General features: G+C 21.6%; 1 protein-coding gene across 1 annotated transcript in view; it reads right to left on the bottom strand.

The window, feature by feature from the left end:
* The window catches only part of LOC117176053 (solute carrier family 35 member F6-like), a 38,044-nt gene that overhangs the window by 8,432 nt on the left and 11,265 nt on the right, over positions 1-18,347 (bottom strand). The window contains exons 3-6 of the mRNA XM_033366051.1: positions 14,628-14,978; positions 11,928-12,012; positions 6,882-7,040; positions 1,023-1,177 (exon numbers count right to left, since the gene is read on the bottom strand). Of these exons, the coding sequence (XP_033221942.1) occupies positions 1,023-1,177; positions 6,882-7,040; positions 11,928-12,012; positions 14,628-14,978 (750 nt within the window). The remainder of the gene's footprint in view (positions 1-1,022; positions 1,178-6,881; positions 7,041-11,927; positions 12,013-14,627; positions 14,979-18,347) is intronic.

Genomic DNA, 18,347 nt, shown 5'->3' with positions numbered 1-18,347 from the left:
TTATTTTAAAAAAGAACGATTTTTCAATAAAACAGTCAAATTTTCAACCAAACGGTTAAATTTTTTATCAAAGAAATAAATTTCAAACTCTTATGAAGAATTTGAAACCAAAAGCATGCATTCTTTACAAAAAAAGATAAGTTTTCAACGAAAAACTTTTTCAATGAAAAACATGAATTTAAAAATAAAAGAAAGGACTGTCAAACAAATAATTTAATTTTCAAGTTATATTTTTAATTCAAAAAATTCATTTTTACTCCCAAAAAAAATGAATTTTCAATAAAGTAGTTAAATTTTCAAGCAAAGCAAAAAAAAACAACTTTGAACAAAATATATAAATTTTCAAACAGTTTTAACTCGAAAAATGAATGTTCAAGCAAGAGTGCCTATTAATTTTCTACCAAAAAAAAAAAACGAAATTTCAAGAAAATATACGAATTTTCAACTAAGAAAGACAAATTTTTAACAAAAATGAACTATTTAAATTTTCAGTTTAAAAAAAACGAATTATTAACAAAAACAACTATTTTCAAGAAATAATTTAAATTTTAAACCAAGCATTTTAACAAATCAGTTTAATTTTTAATCAAGTATGAATTAAAACCCAAAATTTAAGAAATTTATAGCTTGAAGCAACTAATATTTAAAAAAAAGAAAGAATTTTCAAAATTTTTAATTTCCTTCAAGATTCTGCAAATTTAATTCAAATCTAAATACTTTTCCGTTGAAGTAAAAGCGAGAAAATAATAATTAAATTATTTTTCGGTTGGAAAAGGGGCAAATTAACAAAAAAGTAAACAATTTTTCGACTTAACAAATAACAAATAACAAAAGTAAACAATTTTCCGATTTCAAAAAGTAATCGGCACAATTTTTCTCAAAATTAAAGCCTAAATATTTCAAATTTTCATAATTTATGTCCTTGTTAGTTCAATAATTTGAAATCCAAATGTAATAAAAAATCAAACAGTTTGAAATTAAAAACCTTAACAGTTGAATTTTGACTTAGCGTGGAAAATTACCTGTAAGTAGTGAAACTCTTGCCACATAAAAGCGAGAGAAAATGCCCAGATGACTAAAGTCCTGACGCTGTCTAAAATCATTCTTGTCGTGGCGCTCAATTCTTTGGTAACGCTGATGCCAGCAAAATTAAAGAACGCGATGCTGAACATAATACCTGAAAATAAACAAAAATTACATTTTTTTAATATAAAAAAAAACTTTATTACAAAAAAAGACGAATTTTCGACAAAATAGTTTTTTAAAAAACGTTAAAAAATCCAGCGCATTACCAGAGTTGTTTCAACTATTAATTTTATTATTAATTAATTAATTAATTAAATTTAATTAATAATTAGGGGTTGTCCAAAATGTTCAATTTTCCACTTGAAAATAATGATTTTTATCAAGAAATGTAACAGTTAATATTTAAACCAAAAAAGAATTTGATTATTTTCAACAAAATACATGAATCTGCAACTAAAACAGATTAATTTTCAATAATAGAATTTCATTTATAACCAAGAAATTGATTTTTCATAAAAAAGACGAATTTTTAAATAAAATGCATATATTTTCAACCGAAAAGTTAAATTTTAAAACACGAGGATTAATTTTCTGCGAAAAATACGATTTTTTTTAAATGCATAAATTTTCAACTAAAAAATATAAATTTTCTAGAAAAAAATCGAATAGTTAAATTTTCAGTTCAAAAATTTAATTTTCAATAAAAAGAAAATGTATTTTCTACAAGACTGTCGAATTTTTAAGCCAAAGAGACGAGTTCTCTACAAAACAGTCGCATTTTTAAACTGGAAATACTAATTTTCACAAAAAATGTAGTAATTTATATTAAAACCAACAAATTATTTTAATTTGAAATAAAAAAGAGTTGAATATAACAACTGAAAACAAATTTTTAACAAAATACTTGATTCTTCAACAAAAAAAATATGGATTGCCTACTAAAAAAATGAATGGTTAATAAAGTATATATACTTTTTATCAAACAGTTCAATTTTAAACAAAAAAGGTTAATTTTTTTTACCAAAAAGACGATTTAAAAAAAAGCAAATTTGTGAATATTCAACCAAATAGTTGAATTTTCAATTAAAAAAGATCAATTTTTAACCAACAATCGAAAAATTTAATTTTCAGTTACAAGAAATGAATTCTCTAACAAAAAGTCGCATTTTCAACCTGAAAATACTAATTTTAAATAAAAAAAGTAATAGTTGATATTTAAACCAAAAAAAGATTTTTATTTAAAATAAAAAAAGTGGAAAATAACCAAAAAAGACGAATCTTTAACCAACTATTTAAGTCTTCTGCTAGAACAGGTTAATTTTCATGCAAAACCGAATAATTTTTCAAGCTACGGTTGCATTTTTAAACAAAAAAATTTATTTTCTACCAAAAAAACGAATTTTTTATAAAATACATATATTTTTCTACCAATATGTTAAATTTTCAACAAGAGGAATACTTTTCTCTCAAATAATTTGAGTTATAAAGAAAATACTAGAATTTTCAACCAAATGCCTAACATTTTTAACTAAAAAAGATCAATTTTCAACCAAAAATGAAACAGTTAAAATTTCGGTTAAAAAAAAATCAATTTTCACTAACAAGCAAACACATTTTCTACAATACTGTTGAATTTTAAAGCCAAAGAAAGAAATTCTTAACAAAACAATTTCATTTTCAACCTGGAAATACGAATTTTCAAAGAAAAAAAAAGTAATAGTTGATATTTAAATAAAAAAAAGATTTTAATTTAAAATAAAAACATTTGAAAATAACCAAAAAAGACGAATCTTTAACTATAACAGATTAATGTTCAACCATACAATTGCATTTTTACCAACAAAATGTTTTCTATCAAGTAGTTAAATTTTAAACCAAAAGGATTAATTTTCTCGAAAAAAGTCTCATTTTTAAAGAAAACAGAAATTTTTGATCAAATAATAATTTTCTACCAATAAAATAGAATTTGTAACTAATTACATAAATTTTCGAATAAATTTGGCCAATAATGAATGTAATGTTAGTCCAAATTTTATTTGATTAGCTTCTACTTCATATTTTTTTTCTACAATTTTTTAAATAAATATTTGACTTTTTAAATTAAAAAAGATCCATTTTTAACCAAAAATAGTGTAGTTAAATTTGTATTAAAAATTGATTTACAATAAAAAGATAAATTTTCTACAAAACAGTTAAAGCTTCTACCAAATAGTTAAATTTTCTACTAAAAGGTTAATTTAGAACCATTAAAATTAAATTTACAAGAAAATAGTCTAATCTTCATTTTAAAAAAATTATATTTTTTGATTAAAAAGATTCAATTTTCAGAAATTATGTCAACTATTAACCAATTAGTTAAATTTTAAATATAAAGTATGAATTTTCTAAAAAAAAATAGATGATACTTCAATGAAAAAGATTTTATTATACAGTTGCATTTTTTAACAAAACTATTATTTTTCCACAAAAAAAAAGGAATTGTCAACCAAATACATATATTTTCTATCATACAGATTTTAAATCACAAATATTATTTTTCCATAAAATAATTGTTTAACCAAATAGTTAAATTAAAAAAAATTTTTTTTTACAAAATTCATAAATTATCAGCTAAATATTTCCAGCAGTGAATATGATGTTAGTCCAAATTTTACTTAATTGAGTTTTAGTATACATTTTTTTTGGTTTCTAAAATTTTTTAATAAAAATAATTTTTTTTCACTAAACAAGATCAATTTTAAACCAAAAATGGTAGTTAAATTTTTATTAATAATTAATTTACAATATAAATTTTTTTTTCTTCTAAACAGTTTAGTTTTGTACTAAATATTTGAATTTTATACCAAATTGTGGATTTTTCAAGACAAAAATACCAATTTTTTACAATAAAGTTTATTTACAACCAATAAATTAAAGTGCTAACAAATTAGTTAATTTTTCAGTTAAAAAAAATAATTTTTAACATACAAAAAATTAACTTTTAAGAAGGTTGTTCAACTTTCAGCCAAAAAGATGAATTTTTAATATAAAAAAATTAATGGACAACGAAAAATATAAAAGTTGAAAATTTAACAACAACCAAATTTAATTTACAAATTTAGAAAAAGTGGGAGAAGATTTTTGAACCAAATATTTAAATTTGTTTACCAAATTGTTTAAAGTTCAAAGCAGAAATATGAATTTTCTACAAAACAGTTAAATTTAAAAAAAAAAAGTTAATCTTCAATTGAAAAAAAATTAATTTTATACAGATAGTTACATCTTTAATGAAAGAAAGATTACATTTCTACATCAAGAGATATATTTCCAAACTATAAAGATGAATGTTAAAAAAATAGTTGAATTTGTAATTAAAAAAAAAAAAATTTATTCAAGAAAGAAAGAAAATTCCAATCCAATTGTTAAACTATTGAGCCAAAAAGGTGATTTGTCAAAGAAACAGTTGAATTTTCAACTAAAAGGTATGGCTTTTAAACCAAATTGTTTAACTTTCAACAAAACAAATCAATCTTGAAACAAATAATACAATATTGCATTTTTAATCAAGAATAATTAAACTTTTTTATCAAGAATATTAATTTTCTACCAAAATATACGAATTTTCAATTATATACATTAATTTTTAATCAAATAAATTAATTTTCAACTTGAAAAGATAAATTTTCAATTAAAAATATTAAATTTCAACTAGAAATGGAGTAGATACATTTTTAGTTGAAAAAAATAATAATAAACAAGAAGAAACCGAGTTTAAGTCAAAATAGTTAAATGAAAGAGATGAATTTGTAATCAATTTGATGAGTTCTTAAAAAGGAAAAAAGAAATATTCAAACAAAAGAGTTTAAAAATTCGTTCAAACATTTAAATTTTTAACTAGAAAAGATAATTTTTCTATGAAAAATATCAATTTTCAATCAAAAATTGAATATTTACATTTTCAGTTCAAGAGGATTAATTCACCCCCCAAAAAAAAACAAGTTTTTAACCAAATAGTTAAATTTTCAACTAAAGAGATGAATTTATAATCAAACTCATTAATTCTTAACAAGAAAATATGAATTCAACCAAATATTGTATTTTTCAACCAAAAAAAATGAATTTTTAGTCAAAAAGATTAATTTTTCTACCAAAAAATAGGAATTTCCAATAAAATACATGAATTTTAAAACAAATATTTGAATTTTTTAATAAAAAATATCAATTTTCAGCTAAAAACGATCAATTTACAACCAAAAAATGGAATAGTTGAATTTCTCGTTAAAATCCATTTTCAACCTAAAATGAAACAAATTTTTCAAAAAATAGGTAAGTTTTTAACCAAACAAATTAATCTTCAAAAAAAAAGATTTTTTAACTAACTAGTTCAACTTTTATGCAAGGATTTGAATTTTTTAGCGAAAAAAAATTCATTCTCAACAAAAAGTGTGATAGTTTATATTTCCACAAAAATAATTTAATTTTTGACTAAAAAAAAAGACGAGTTTTCAACTAAATAAGCTACATTTTTAGTACAAAAAATTCATTTTCAATAAAAAAAAGGAGTATCAACCAAAGAGTAGAACATTGAATTAAAATGATGAGTCTTTAATACAAAATAAATGAATTTTTAACCAAATAGTTGAATTTTCTACCAAGAAGGACAAATTTTCAAGCAAAAATGGAATAGATACATTTTGAGTTAAAAAAAATAATTCCGAACAAGAAAAAAGTGCATCTTTAATAAAAAATAAAAAACATTTAATTGTATATTCAAAGTTGCAACGCAGAGGATAAATTTTCTTCCAAAAAAGAAAAATTTTCAACAAAATAAATACATTTTCAACTTAAAAAAAAATACAATAGTTTAATTTTCAGAAAAAGTTAAAATTTTCAACCAAATAAATGAATTTCCTATAAAAGAAATGAATTGTCCATAACAAAATTTTCGAAAAAAAAGTAGTAAAATTTTCAGTTAAAGAAATTAATTTTCAATTAAAAAAAAAACTAATTTTGAAGCCAAAGAAAAAAATATTTAACTAAAAATGTTAGTTTTATATTAAAAAAAGTATAATTTTTAGCAAAATATATGAACTTTTAACCAAAAAGGTTCAATTTTTTCGAAAAAAAGACAAATTGTCAACAAAAAAGATGAATTTTCATTTTAAAAAAAGTATAATAGTTTCATTTTCAGTTACGGCAATAATTTTTTTACAAAATTTCTTTACGAAAAGATTAAAAAAATTTTTTCAACAAATAATTTAGCTAAACCTTGATTTCAACAAATTAATTTTAAAAAAAACTAATTTTCAACAAACCAAATTAATTTTCTACCAAATATTTTAATTTTTAATGGAATTTTTAACCTAATTGTTGAATTATACACAAAAACGTGAACTAATCACCAAGAAGATTAATTTTGTACCAAAAAAAATTAATTTTGAACAAAATACCTGAATTTTCAGACAAAACCATTTTCTTAAAAAAAACACACACAAATTTTCAACAAAACAGATTAATTTTTTACTAAAAAAAAAACGAAGATAAATAACAGTAAATTTGCAACTAAAAATGGAATAGTTAAATTTTCAACCCAAAATGAAAGAAATTTTCAATAAAATAGGTAAGTTTTTAACCGAAGAAATAAATCTTTAACAAAAAAATGTTTTTTCAACTAAGTAGGTCAACTTTTAAGCAAGTATTTGCATTTTTTTAGCTAAAAAAAGAATACTTTTTTAAAAAATAGTTAAATTTTCAATGAAATAATTAAATTTTCATCCAAATAGTAGAATTTTCCACGAAAAATAAATTACCTTTCAACCTGCATTTACGTAAATTTTTAAGCTAAAGAATTAAAAATAAATATGCATAAAACTTACCAATAATGGCCATTAGAAGCCGACCATTGTTTTTAATTTGAACAAAAGCATCAATTGTGTCTTCCAATGTTCCCCTAGGATTATCAGAAAATGGATATGGAACCTGCATGTAGTTAAGTGGAATCATGGCCAGGGAAATAGCGAGAAATCCAAATAAACCTATTAAAAAAAGTCAAATTCTTCATCAAAAAGGGCGCATAAATAAAACTGCTATCTACAAAAACAGGGCACTGCTATGAAAGTCCGGTTTCAAAATTTCATGAAATTTCCAGGCTCCTTTTTGAAAAAAATGTCAGGTCAACCTTTTTTTTAAAAATCTAGTCATTTCTATTACATTGAAACATACTCTACTTTGAAATATTAACGTGAAAAAATTATTTAAAAAATTTAACAATCTTCGATAAAACAACAAACATTTTTTAAAAGATAAGGACTGAAAATATATAAAATTTATATTTTAAAACTGATAAAATAGCTTTATTTCTTTGGGAATATAGAGTAGAAAATTCTCATTGATTTTCAAATATTATTTAAACAAATGCACAAATTTGCAACCAAATGGTAGAATTTTCATATTAAAAAGATGAAATTTTAAATAAACAGTTGAATTTTCAAGCCAAAAATAACAATTTTTAAAAGAGCGTTGAATTATCAATCTGAAATTTTGAATTTTCAGCAAGAAAGATTATTTTCAACGAAGAAAGATAAATAATTTTCAAGCAAATGGTAGAAATAAAAAGAACATTTTTTTAACCAAATAAGACATTTTTATTTTCAACCAAGAAATATGAAGTTTTAACCATAACTGATGAGTTTTCTCGATGAATTTTTAACCAAATTGTGCAATGTGCAACCAAAAATTGAATTTTTTACCAAGAAGAATAAGGATCTACCAAAAATATAACTTTTCCACAAAATAGTTGAGTTTTTAACCAAAAAAGGTAATTTTCTACGTAAAAAGATGATTTTTCTACTGTAAAAGCTCAGTTTTCAATCCAAAAGGAAGAATTTTTAACAAAATTCTTGAATTTTCGGCCAGACAAGATTGATTTAACAAAATAGTTGAATTTCCAAAAAAAATAATTAATCTTTTAACAAATTGCTAAATTTTCAACAACAAAAAATGAATTTTTAACCAAGAAGATTAATGTTCTACCAAAAAGGGAAATTTTAAACAAAATAGATAAATTATCAAAAAATTATTGTATATTCAACCAAAATTGTGAATTTTCCAACCAAAAAGATGAACTTTCCATCATGAAGTTTCTTGTTCAATAAAAAAGACAAATTTATAATAAAGTACATACATTTTTAATTGAAACCGTTAATTTTCAATCAAATATCTCAATATTCTACGAAATTACTGTTTTTTCAACAACAAAAAAAGGCCAATTTTCAACAAAATATATTAAATTTGGTCGAAGAAGTTAATTTATAACCAAATAGTTGAATTTTCAAATGAAATAATAAATTTTTAACGAAAAAAGGATTTTTTTACGGATTAGTTTAACTTTAAGCCAAATATTAGATTCTTCAACCAAAAAGATGAAATCTCAACGACACGTGTAATAGTTAAAATTTCAAACAAAATCATTTTTTTTTCAAATCAAAACACTTCATATCAACCAGAAGAAAAATTTCATACAAAATATTAGAATCCTCAACCAAAAAATATTAATTTTTAACTCAAGAATTGCATTTTTAACCAAAAAGAATTCATTCTCAACAAAATTCTTGAATTTTCAACCAAAACGATAAATTTTTCACCGTAAAGATTAACTTTCTCCCAAAAACACGAATTGTCTACAATATAGTTGAATTCTCAACAAAAAAAGTTAACTTTCTACCAAAAAAAAAAAGAATTTTCTACCGTAAAAGCAGAATTTTCAATCCAAAAGGAAAAATTTTCAACCAAGAAGACTAATGTTCTACCAAAAAGAGGAATTTTTAACAAAATTTTTACAATTTTAAGCCAAACAGACGAATTTCCAACAAAATAAATCAATTTTCAATCCAAAAGGACGAACTTTTAACAAAATAGTTGAATTTTCGACCAAACAAGATTCATTTAAGATAATAGTGGAATTTTCAATAAAATGATTAAATTTTTAACAAAATAGTTGAAGTTCCAAAAAAATAATTAATCTTTTAACAAATTGCTAAATTTTCAACAACAAAAAATTAATTTTTAACCAAGAAGATTAATGTTCTACCAAAAAGGAAAATTTTCAACAAAATGCATGAATTATCAAAAAATTGTTGAATATTCAACCAAAAATATGAATTTTCAACACAATAGACGAATTTTAAACAAAATCGTTGATTTTTCAACAAAAAAGATAAATTATCCATCATGAATTTTATTGTTCAACCAAAAATAACAAATTTACAATAAAATAAACAAATTTTCAATTGAAGAAAGTTAATTTTCAACCAAATAGTTCATTATTCTACGAAATTTATAACCAAATAGTTGAATTTTCAAAACAGTTCAATTTAATCAGAAGAAAAATTTCATACAAAATATTAGAATCCTCAACCAAAAAATATTAATTTTCAACCAAAGAACTGCATTTTTAACCAAAAAGAATGAATTTTTAACATAATACATGAATTTTCAACTAAACATATGAATTTTTCACCAAAAAGATTAACCTTCTCCCAAAAAACACGAATTGTTCACAAAATAGTTGAATTTTCAAGAAAAAAGTTAACTTTCTAACAAAAAGGATAACTTTTCTACCACAAAAGCAGAATTTTCAATCCAAAAAGAATTCTCAAAAAAATTGTTGAATTTTCGACCAAACAAAGATTAATTTAAGAAAATAGTTGAATTTTAAAAAACAATTTTAATTTTGAACAATATAGTGGAATTTTTAATCAAACAAGATAAACTGTTAAGCAAATTGTTAAGTTTCTAACCAAAATTTTTACATTTTTGCGCCAAACAGACGAATTTCCAACAAAATACATGAATTTTCAATCCAAAAGGACGAACTTTTAACAAAATTGTTAAATATTCGACCAAACAAGATTAATTTAAGAAAATAGTTGAATTTTCAATAAAATAATTAAATTTTTAACAATATAGTTGCATTTTCAACCAAAAAGATCAATTTTCCATCATGAATTTTATTGTTCAACAAAAAAGACAAATTTCCAATAAAATATATCAATAAAATAAATAAAATATATAAATAAATATAATATAAACAAAATATATAAAAAATGATAAATTTTTAATTATGGATTAGTTCAACTTTAAACCAAATAGTTGATTATTCAACCAAAAAGATGAATTCTCAACAAAACATATGATAGTTAAAATTTTCAAAAAAAAAAACAATTTTTATTTTAAATCAAAACAATTTAATGCAACCAAAAGAAAAGTTTTATATAAAATATTAGAATCCTGAACCAAAAAATATTAATTTTCTAAAATTCTTGAATTTTCAACCAAAAAGATTAACCTTCTTCCAAAAAACATGAATTTTCATCAAAAAAGTTAACTTTCTAACAAAAAGGATAACTTTTCTACCACAAAAGCAGAATTTTCAATCCAAAAAGAATTCTAAAAAATATTGTTGAATTTTCGACCAAACAGAGATTAATTTAAGGAAATAGTTAAATTTTCAAAAAAAATTTTAATTTTCAACAATATAGTGGAATTTTTAATCAAACAAGATAAACTGTTAAGCAAATTGTTAAGTTTCCAACCAAAATTTTTACATTTTTAAGCCAAACAGACGAATTTCCATCAAAATAAAAGAATTTTCAATCCAAAAAGACGAACTTTTAACAAAATTGTTAAATATTCGACCAAACAAGATTAATTTAAGAAAATAGTTGAATTTTCAATAAAATAATTAGATTTCTAACAATATAGTTGAATTTTCAAACAAACAAGATAAAATTTAAAACAAAGTGCTAAATTTTCAACCAAGAAGATTAATGTTCTACCAAAAAGACAAATTTTTAATAAAATACATAAATTATTTTTTTTTAATTGTTGAATATTCAGTGAAAAATATGGATTTTCAATAAAAAAGTTAATTTTCAAAAATATTTTTTTTACCAAATCTTTAAATTTCTAATCGAAAAAGGCGAATTTCCAAAAAATAGATGAAGTTTCAACCAAAATTGTTGATTTTTCAACCAAAAAGATGAATTTTCCATTATGAAATTTATTGTTCAACCTAAAAAGACCAATTTTCTACCAAATATTTTACTTCTCAACTAAAACATTAATTTTCAATCAAATAATTGCATTTTCAATTAAAAATATAAATTTTTAACTAAAAATGGATAATTAGATTTTCAGTCTAAGAAATTAATTTTCACCCAAAAATGAGACGCATTTTCAACCCCAGAGATGAACTTTTGATCAAATTCGTGGTTAATCAAAACGAAAAAATGAATTTTTAACAACAGAGTTCAACATTCAACTTCATAATGGAATTTTCAACTAAAAGGATGCTTTTTTAATCAATAAATTAGTTTTCTACCAAAAAAAAACGAATTTTTATCCAAATGGTTGAATTTTCAACAAAAAAAGATCAATATTCAACCAAATAGTTGAATTTTTAACTAAAAAAGATCATTTTTTAACAAAACAAAAAAATGATATTTCAACTAAGCAGTTTAACTTTCAAGCAAGTATTGGAATTTTTTTTACCAAAAAAGATTGCTTTTTAACAAAATAGTTGCATTTTCAACAGAATAATTAAATTTTCCACTAAACAGTAGAATTTTTAATCAAACGAAATGAATTCCGAATCAAAAATATAACAGTAGATTTTTACACCGAAGAAAAATTAAATTTAAACCAAAAGAGATAAATATCGGAAAGAGTATGAAGTCTGAAATATTTGAGTGATTTTCATACTTATCAAGTTACATTTGGGCAAAATTCTCCAATTTTTTTCAAATATATCAATCAGGAATTAAAAAAAAAAAAACCGTCATTTTTTCAAAATTTCATAACTTTTCCTGGTTTTTCGGACCTTTGTAGCAAATCTGAAAAAAAAATTAAATAAAAAATCTTACCTTCCCAGCCAATCGCCTGGAGGGCAGGAATATCTCTCGTTGTTACATATTTTTCCTCAACCACCATTTGCGTCGCTGTTATCACCTAGAAAAAAATATATTTCTTATTTATTTAGATCTATATTTTTATAATTTTCCTCTGAAAAAATCGGTGTCATAAAAATCTCGAAAGCATTGCTGCTACATTTTTAGTTAAAATAATTAATTTTAAACGAAGAAAAAGGACATTTTCAATAGAATATTTAATTTTTCAACCAAATTGATGAATCTTTGATAGAAAAAATTAATTCTCAACAAAAATTGTAAATAGTTGATATTTCCACAAAAATGATTGAATTTTTGACTAAAAAAAAATTCATTTTAAATAAAAAAAAGGAGTTTTCAACCAAATTTGTTAATTTTTTAACCAATGAAATGAATTTTTAACTAAAATGATGAATCTTTAATAAAAAATAAATCAATTTTTAACCAAATAGTGGAATTTTCTACCTAAAAGATAAATTTTCTACCAAAAAAGACAGATTTTCTACAAAATATTTTAGATTTTTAACCACAGTTATGACGTTTTAATTGGAGTGGTACATCTTTAATGAAAAATAAACAAAATTTAATTATATATTTGAATTTTCAACGCAGAGGATAAATTTTCTTCAAAAAAAAAAGAAAAAATAGAATAGTTTAATTTTCAAAAAAAGTTACAATTTTCAACCAAATTGATTTCCTAACAAAAAATTAAAATTTCTATAAAAATATTTCGAGAAAAAAGTAGTTAAATTTTCAGTTATAAAAATAAATTTTTAATTTAAAAAAATTTTAAAAATTCGAAAAAAAAAACAAATTGTCAACAAAACAGATGAATTTTCAATTAAAAATAAATAAATAATTTTTTAAGCAGCTAAAAAAAATTTTCGACGGAATAATCAACATTTTCAAACAAACAAATTAATTTCCTCACAAAAAGAGTTTAAACAATTTTCAAAAAATAATTTAGTTAAATTTTTATTTCAACAAATTAATTTTACAAAAATAATATTTTTCAACCAAACAAATTAATTGTTAATCAAAAAGATTAATTTTCTACCAAAAAAAGATTAATTTTGACAAAATACATTAATTTTCAAAGAAATACTTAAACTTTTAATGGAATTTTCAACCTAATTGTTGAATTTTACACCAAAAAGTTGAATTAATCACCAAGAAGAATAATTTTCTACCAAAAAATATCAGGTTTAAACAATTAGCTGAAATTTTAACTGAAGAAGATTGATGTTTAACTAATTATGAAATACTTAAATTTTCAGTTGAAAAAACCACTAATTTCTAAGCCAAAGAAATGAGTTTTGAATCAAAAAGATTACAAAAAACGGAGAAAAGTAAAATAGTTTAATTTTCGGCTAAAGAAATAATTTTTTTAAACAAATATATTTTCAACATAATAGTTAACATTTTTAAGCAAACAAATTAATTTCCTATCAAATAGATTAAATATGTACAGAAAAAAATTAGTTAAATTTTTAGTTTAACAAATTAATTTTCAATAAGAATAACTAATTTCCAAGCAAAGAAATGAATTTTTAATCAAAAAAATTATTTTTCAACCATACAAAATCTTTTTTTTTTTGTAAATACATGAATTTTCAAAGAAATATTTTAGTGTTTAATTATATTTTTAACCTCATTGTTCAATTTTCAACCGAAAAGGCGAATTAATCACCAAACAGTTTAATTTTCTACCACAAAAGACAAATTTTCAACAAAATACAGAAACTGTCAATTAGTTACATTTTTATTTAAAAAAATTAATCTTTAAGCCAAAGAAATTAATTTTAAATCAAAAAGATTAATTTTTAACAAAATCCATGAATTTTCAACCAAAACAAAAGACCAAATTTCAACAAAATACAAAATTTTTCAACCAAATAGTTGAATTTTCAACTGAAGTAGGTAAATTTGTACCTAAACATAAAATAGTTAAATTTTTAGGTACTAAAAATTTTTTTTTCTAATGTTACAAAAACAGTTAAATGTAGAACAAAACAAAAACGATTTTTCAACTAAAATCATGAATCATCAACAACAAAAATACATTTTTAACAAAGTAGTTCCACTTTCAACCAAGTAGTTGAATTTTGAACCAAAATTTAATTAATTAATTAAATATTTATATCAGAAGAAACATTTTAGAACCAAATTCAAATTTATATTATGAGTCGAGCAAGAACTTCCAGATTTTTTCGTTTCTCGCTCTATAAAATATTCATGTTGAAAAATATGGAAAACCTCTCAAATGTAAAGTTAAATTTGTCATATTACATCATAAACATGGATTTTCTAAAATATATATATTTATTTAGAACATTTTTCTTACTCTCGAACTTTAAAAATAAAATTTTGATATAAGAAGAAAATAATTTAATACATTTATGTAAAAAATATTTCCAGAAAAGAGGATCAATGGAGCCTTATAGAAAATTCGAATCAAATTCAAATAATCGAATTTAATTCTACCTTAATGAATAGTTTATTCAGAAATACCTTAAAAATGAACTTTTTCTGCGATTTTAAATGTTAAAAAAAAAAATTAAAAGTACCGTCCTTATATAAGATTTTCTGTAGAATCCACAACAAAATGTTAAAAAATAAATCGAGTTTTGTTTTCGAAAGGAAGGGTAATTAGAGTTAATTAAAAATTAAACAAACCTGAGCGCAAATGATGAGTAAATCTCCAGTAATGACTGAATTCGTGTCCTGTTTTGAGTCTTTCATTGTAATAAAATCCGCAAGGCCAACGACGAGTAATCCTACGATAACTAGGCCGATTCCTGACCATTTTTGAAAGCCCAATTTTCTCTCTAAAAATCCCACAGAAAGAATTCCCGTGAATACGATAACAGAACCGCGCAGCATTTGAAAACTGCTTGCATATGTCATTGTGAGGCCGACGTACATTATTGAGGTTGCAATTGTATCGCATAATGCCGGAATTGCGAGAATGAGTGGATTAAAAGTACGAGATCCTTTCGTTAAAGTATTCGTTTCAACAGAGCCATTCTATTAGAAAATCGAAAAAAAAGAAAGAATATTAATTTATAAATATACAGGATTTCTACTCAAATTCTGGGAAAAAATTGCCGGACAATTCCAGCTTTTTCTCAGACATTTCAAGCTTTTTTTTTGGTATAATTTTTTGCTGTTTTAAATATTTCGCTTTTTTTATTAATCGACTCGGGCCAATTATGGAGTTTCGCGAGTTTAATATAAATATATTTTATATTTGAACTTTGATCTAAAAAGGATCATTCTTCAACCATAAATGGAAGAGTTACATTTTCCGATAAAAAGATGAATTTTCAATCAAAAAGTTTAAGCTCTAATAAAAATGATGAATTTTCAAGTTCAACACAATACATGAATTTTCAACTAAAAAAGATAAATTTTTAAACAAAAATTGTATAGTTAAATTTTCAGATAAAAAGATAAAGTTCAGCCAAATTGATTAATTTTCAACTAAAGTGATGAATCTTCAATTTTAATATATGATTTTTTAAAGAAACAGATGATTTTTTAAACAAAAAGAGAAATTTTCTACCAAGCATGACAAATTTTTAACAAATACTTAAATTTTCAACTAAAAAAAAAACAAACATTTTTAGCCCACAAAATAAAATAGTTCAAATTTAAGTTTAAAAAATTAAATTTCAACTAAACTGATGAATTTTAAACTAAAAAAGATAAACTGTTAACCAAAAATTGTGTAGTTAAATTTTCAGTTAAAAAGATTAAGTTCAACCAAGCTGATTAATTTTCAACTAAAATTATGAATCTTCAATTTAAATACTTGATTTTTCAAACAAGAGGATTATTTTTCAAAAAGAAGATTAAGTTTCAAAAGTCAAAAAATACTTGATTTTCAACTCAAAACGATCCATTTTTAATAAAAAAAATGAAATAGTTAAATTTTCGGTAAAAAAATTAAATTTCAATCAAACTGATGAATTTTAAATTAAAATGATAAATATTCGACTGTACCATAAAAAAAAAGAGATGAATTTTCAAATAAATTGATAAATCATTAACTGCAAAAGCTGAATTTGAACCTATAAGATAAATTTTCAGACAAAAATTTTAAAATCTAAAGAAAAAGAATTTTCAACACAATACATGAATTTTCAACTAAACAAGATAAATTGTTAACCAAAAATTGTACAGTTAAATTTTCAGTTACAAATATAAAATTGAACCAAACTGATTAATTTTCAACTGAAATGATGAATCTTCAATTTGTATACTTTATTTTTCATAGAAACAGATGAATTTTAAAACAAAAATATTAATTTTCTACCAAGCACGACAATTTTTCAATAAAATTATCAATTCTAAATTAAAAACAGACAAATTTTCGACAACTACTTTACTTTTAAACTAAAAAAATAACATTTTTAACCCAAAGAATTAAATTGTTAAATTTTAAGTTACAAAAATTAAATATCAACCAAACTGCTGAATTTTCAACTAAAAAGATAAATTGTTAACCAAAAATTTTATAGTTAAATTTTCAGTTAAAAAGATTAAGTTCAACCAAACTGATTAATTTTCAGCTTAAATTATGAATCTTCAATTTGAATACTTGATTTTTCAAATAAACAGAAGAATTTAAAAACAAAAAGATTAATTTTCTACCAAGCACGACAATTTTTCAACAAAAAATGCAAATTTTTAATTAAAACAGACAAATTTTCAACAATTAATAGAAGTTTCAACTGAAAAAGATCAATTTTTAACCCCAAACACGAAATAGTTCAATTTTCAGCTAAAAAACTTAAATTTCAATCAAACTGCTGAATTTTCAACTAAAATTATGAATCTTCAATTTGAATACTAGATTTTTCAAAGAAGATTAATTTTCAAGAAGAAGATTAAGTTTATACCAAGCACGAAAATTTGTTAACATTTTTTCAACAAAAAATACGAATTTCCAATTAAAACAGACAAAATTTAAAAACATACTTGATTTTCAACTCAAAAAGATCAATTTTTAATAAAAAAAAATTAAATAGTTAAATTTTCGTAAAAAAAAACATTAAATTTTAATCAAACTGGTAAATTTTGAACTAAAATTATAAATATTTAACTGTAATAGTTGAAATAAAAAAAGAGATGAATTTTCAACTAAAAAAGATAAATTGTTAACCAAAATTTGTATAGTTAAATTTTCAGTTAAAAATATAAAACTCAACCAAACTAATTAATTTTCAACAGAAATGATGAATCTTCAATTTGAATACTTTATTTTTCAAAGAAACAGATGGATTTTAAAACAAAAAAATTAATTTTCTACCAAGCACGACAATTTTTCAGTAAAAAAAAATATAATTTTCAACTAAAATGATGAATCTTGAACTGAAATACTTGAGTTAAAAAAAAAACACAGATGAATTTTAAAAGAAATATATTAATTTTCTACCAAGCACGACAATTTTTGAATAAAATTACAAATTCTAAATTAAAAACAGACAAATATTCAACAAATACTTCAATTTTAAACTAAAAAAAAACATTTTTTTCCAATAGATTAAATTGTTAAATTTTAAGTTAAAAAATTAAAAATTCAACCAAAATAATTAATTTTCAACAGAAATGATGAATCTTCAATTTGAATACTTTATTTTTCAAACAAACAGATGGATTTTAAAACAAAAAGATTAATTTTCTACCAAGCACGACAATTTTTCAGTAAAAAAAAATATAATTTTCAACTAAAATGATGAATCTTGAACTGAAATACTTGAGTTAAAAAAAAACACAGATGAATTTTAAAAGAAATATATTAATTTTCTACCAAGCACGACAATTTTTGAATAAAATTACAAATTCTAAATTAAAAACAGACAAATATTCAACAAATACTTCAATTTTAAACTAAAAAAAAAACATTTTTTTCCAAAAGATTAAATTGTTAAATTTTAAGTTAAAAAATTTAAATTTCAACCAAATTGATGAATTTTCAACTAAAAAAGATAAGCTGTTAACCAACAATTTTATAGTTAAATTTTCAGTTAAAAAGATCAAGTTGAACCAAACTGATTAATTTTCAACTAAAATTATTATGAATCTTCAATTTGAATACTTGATTTTTGAAACAAGAAGAAGATTAAGTTTCTACCAAGCACAAAAATGTGTTTAAAAAAATACGAATTTTCAATTAAAATAAATTTTCAACAAACAATTGAATTTTTTAATGAAAAAGATCAATTTTTAACCAAAAAATGGAATAGTTAAATTTTCAATTAAAAAAATTTGTTTTCAAACAAAATGATGAATCTTAAACTAGAATATGTAGTGGAATTTTGTACAAAAAAGACTAATTTTTGACAAAAGTTTAACTTTAAAATAAGTAATTTTATTTTCAATAAAAACATG

This window comes from Belonocnema kinseyi, chromosome 1 (genome assembly GCF_010883055.1).
Source record: "Belonocnema kinseyi isolate 2016_QV_RU_SX_M_011 chromosome 1, B_treatae_v1, whole genome shotgun sequence".
Taxonomy (NCBI): Eukaryota; Metazoa; Arthropoda; class Insecta; order Hymenoptera; family Cynipidae; genus Belonocnema; species Belonocnema kinseyi.
The sequence above is the reverse complement of the archived record's forward strand: the minus strand, read 5'-3'. Positions and strand labels throughout refer to the sequence as shown.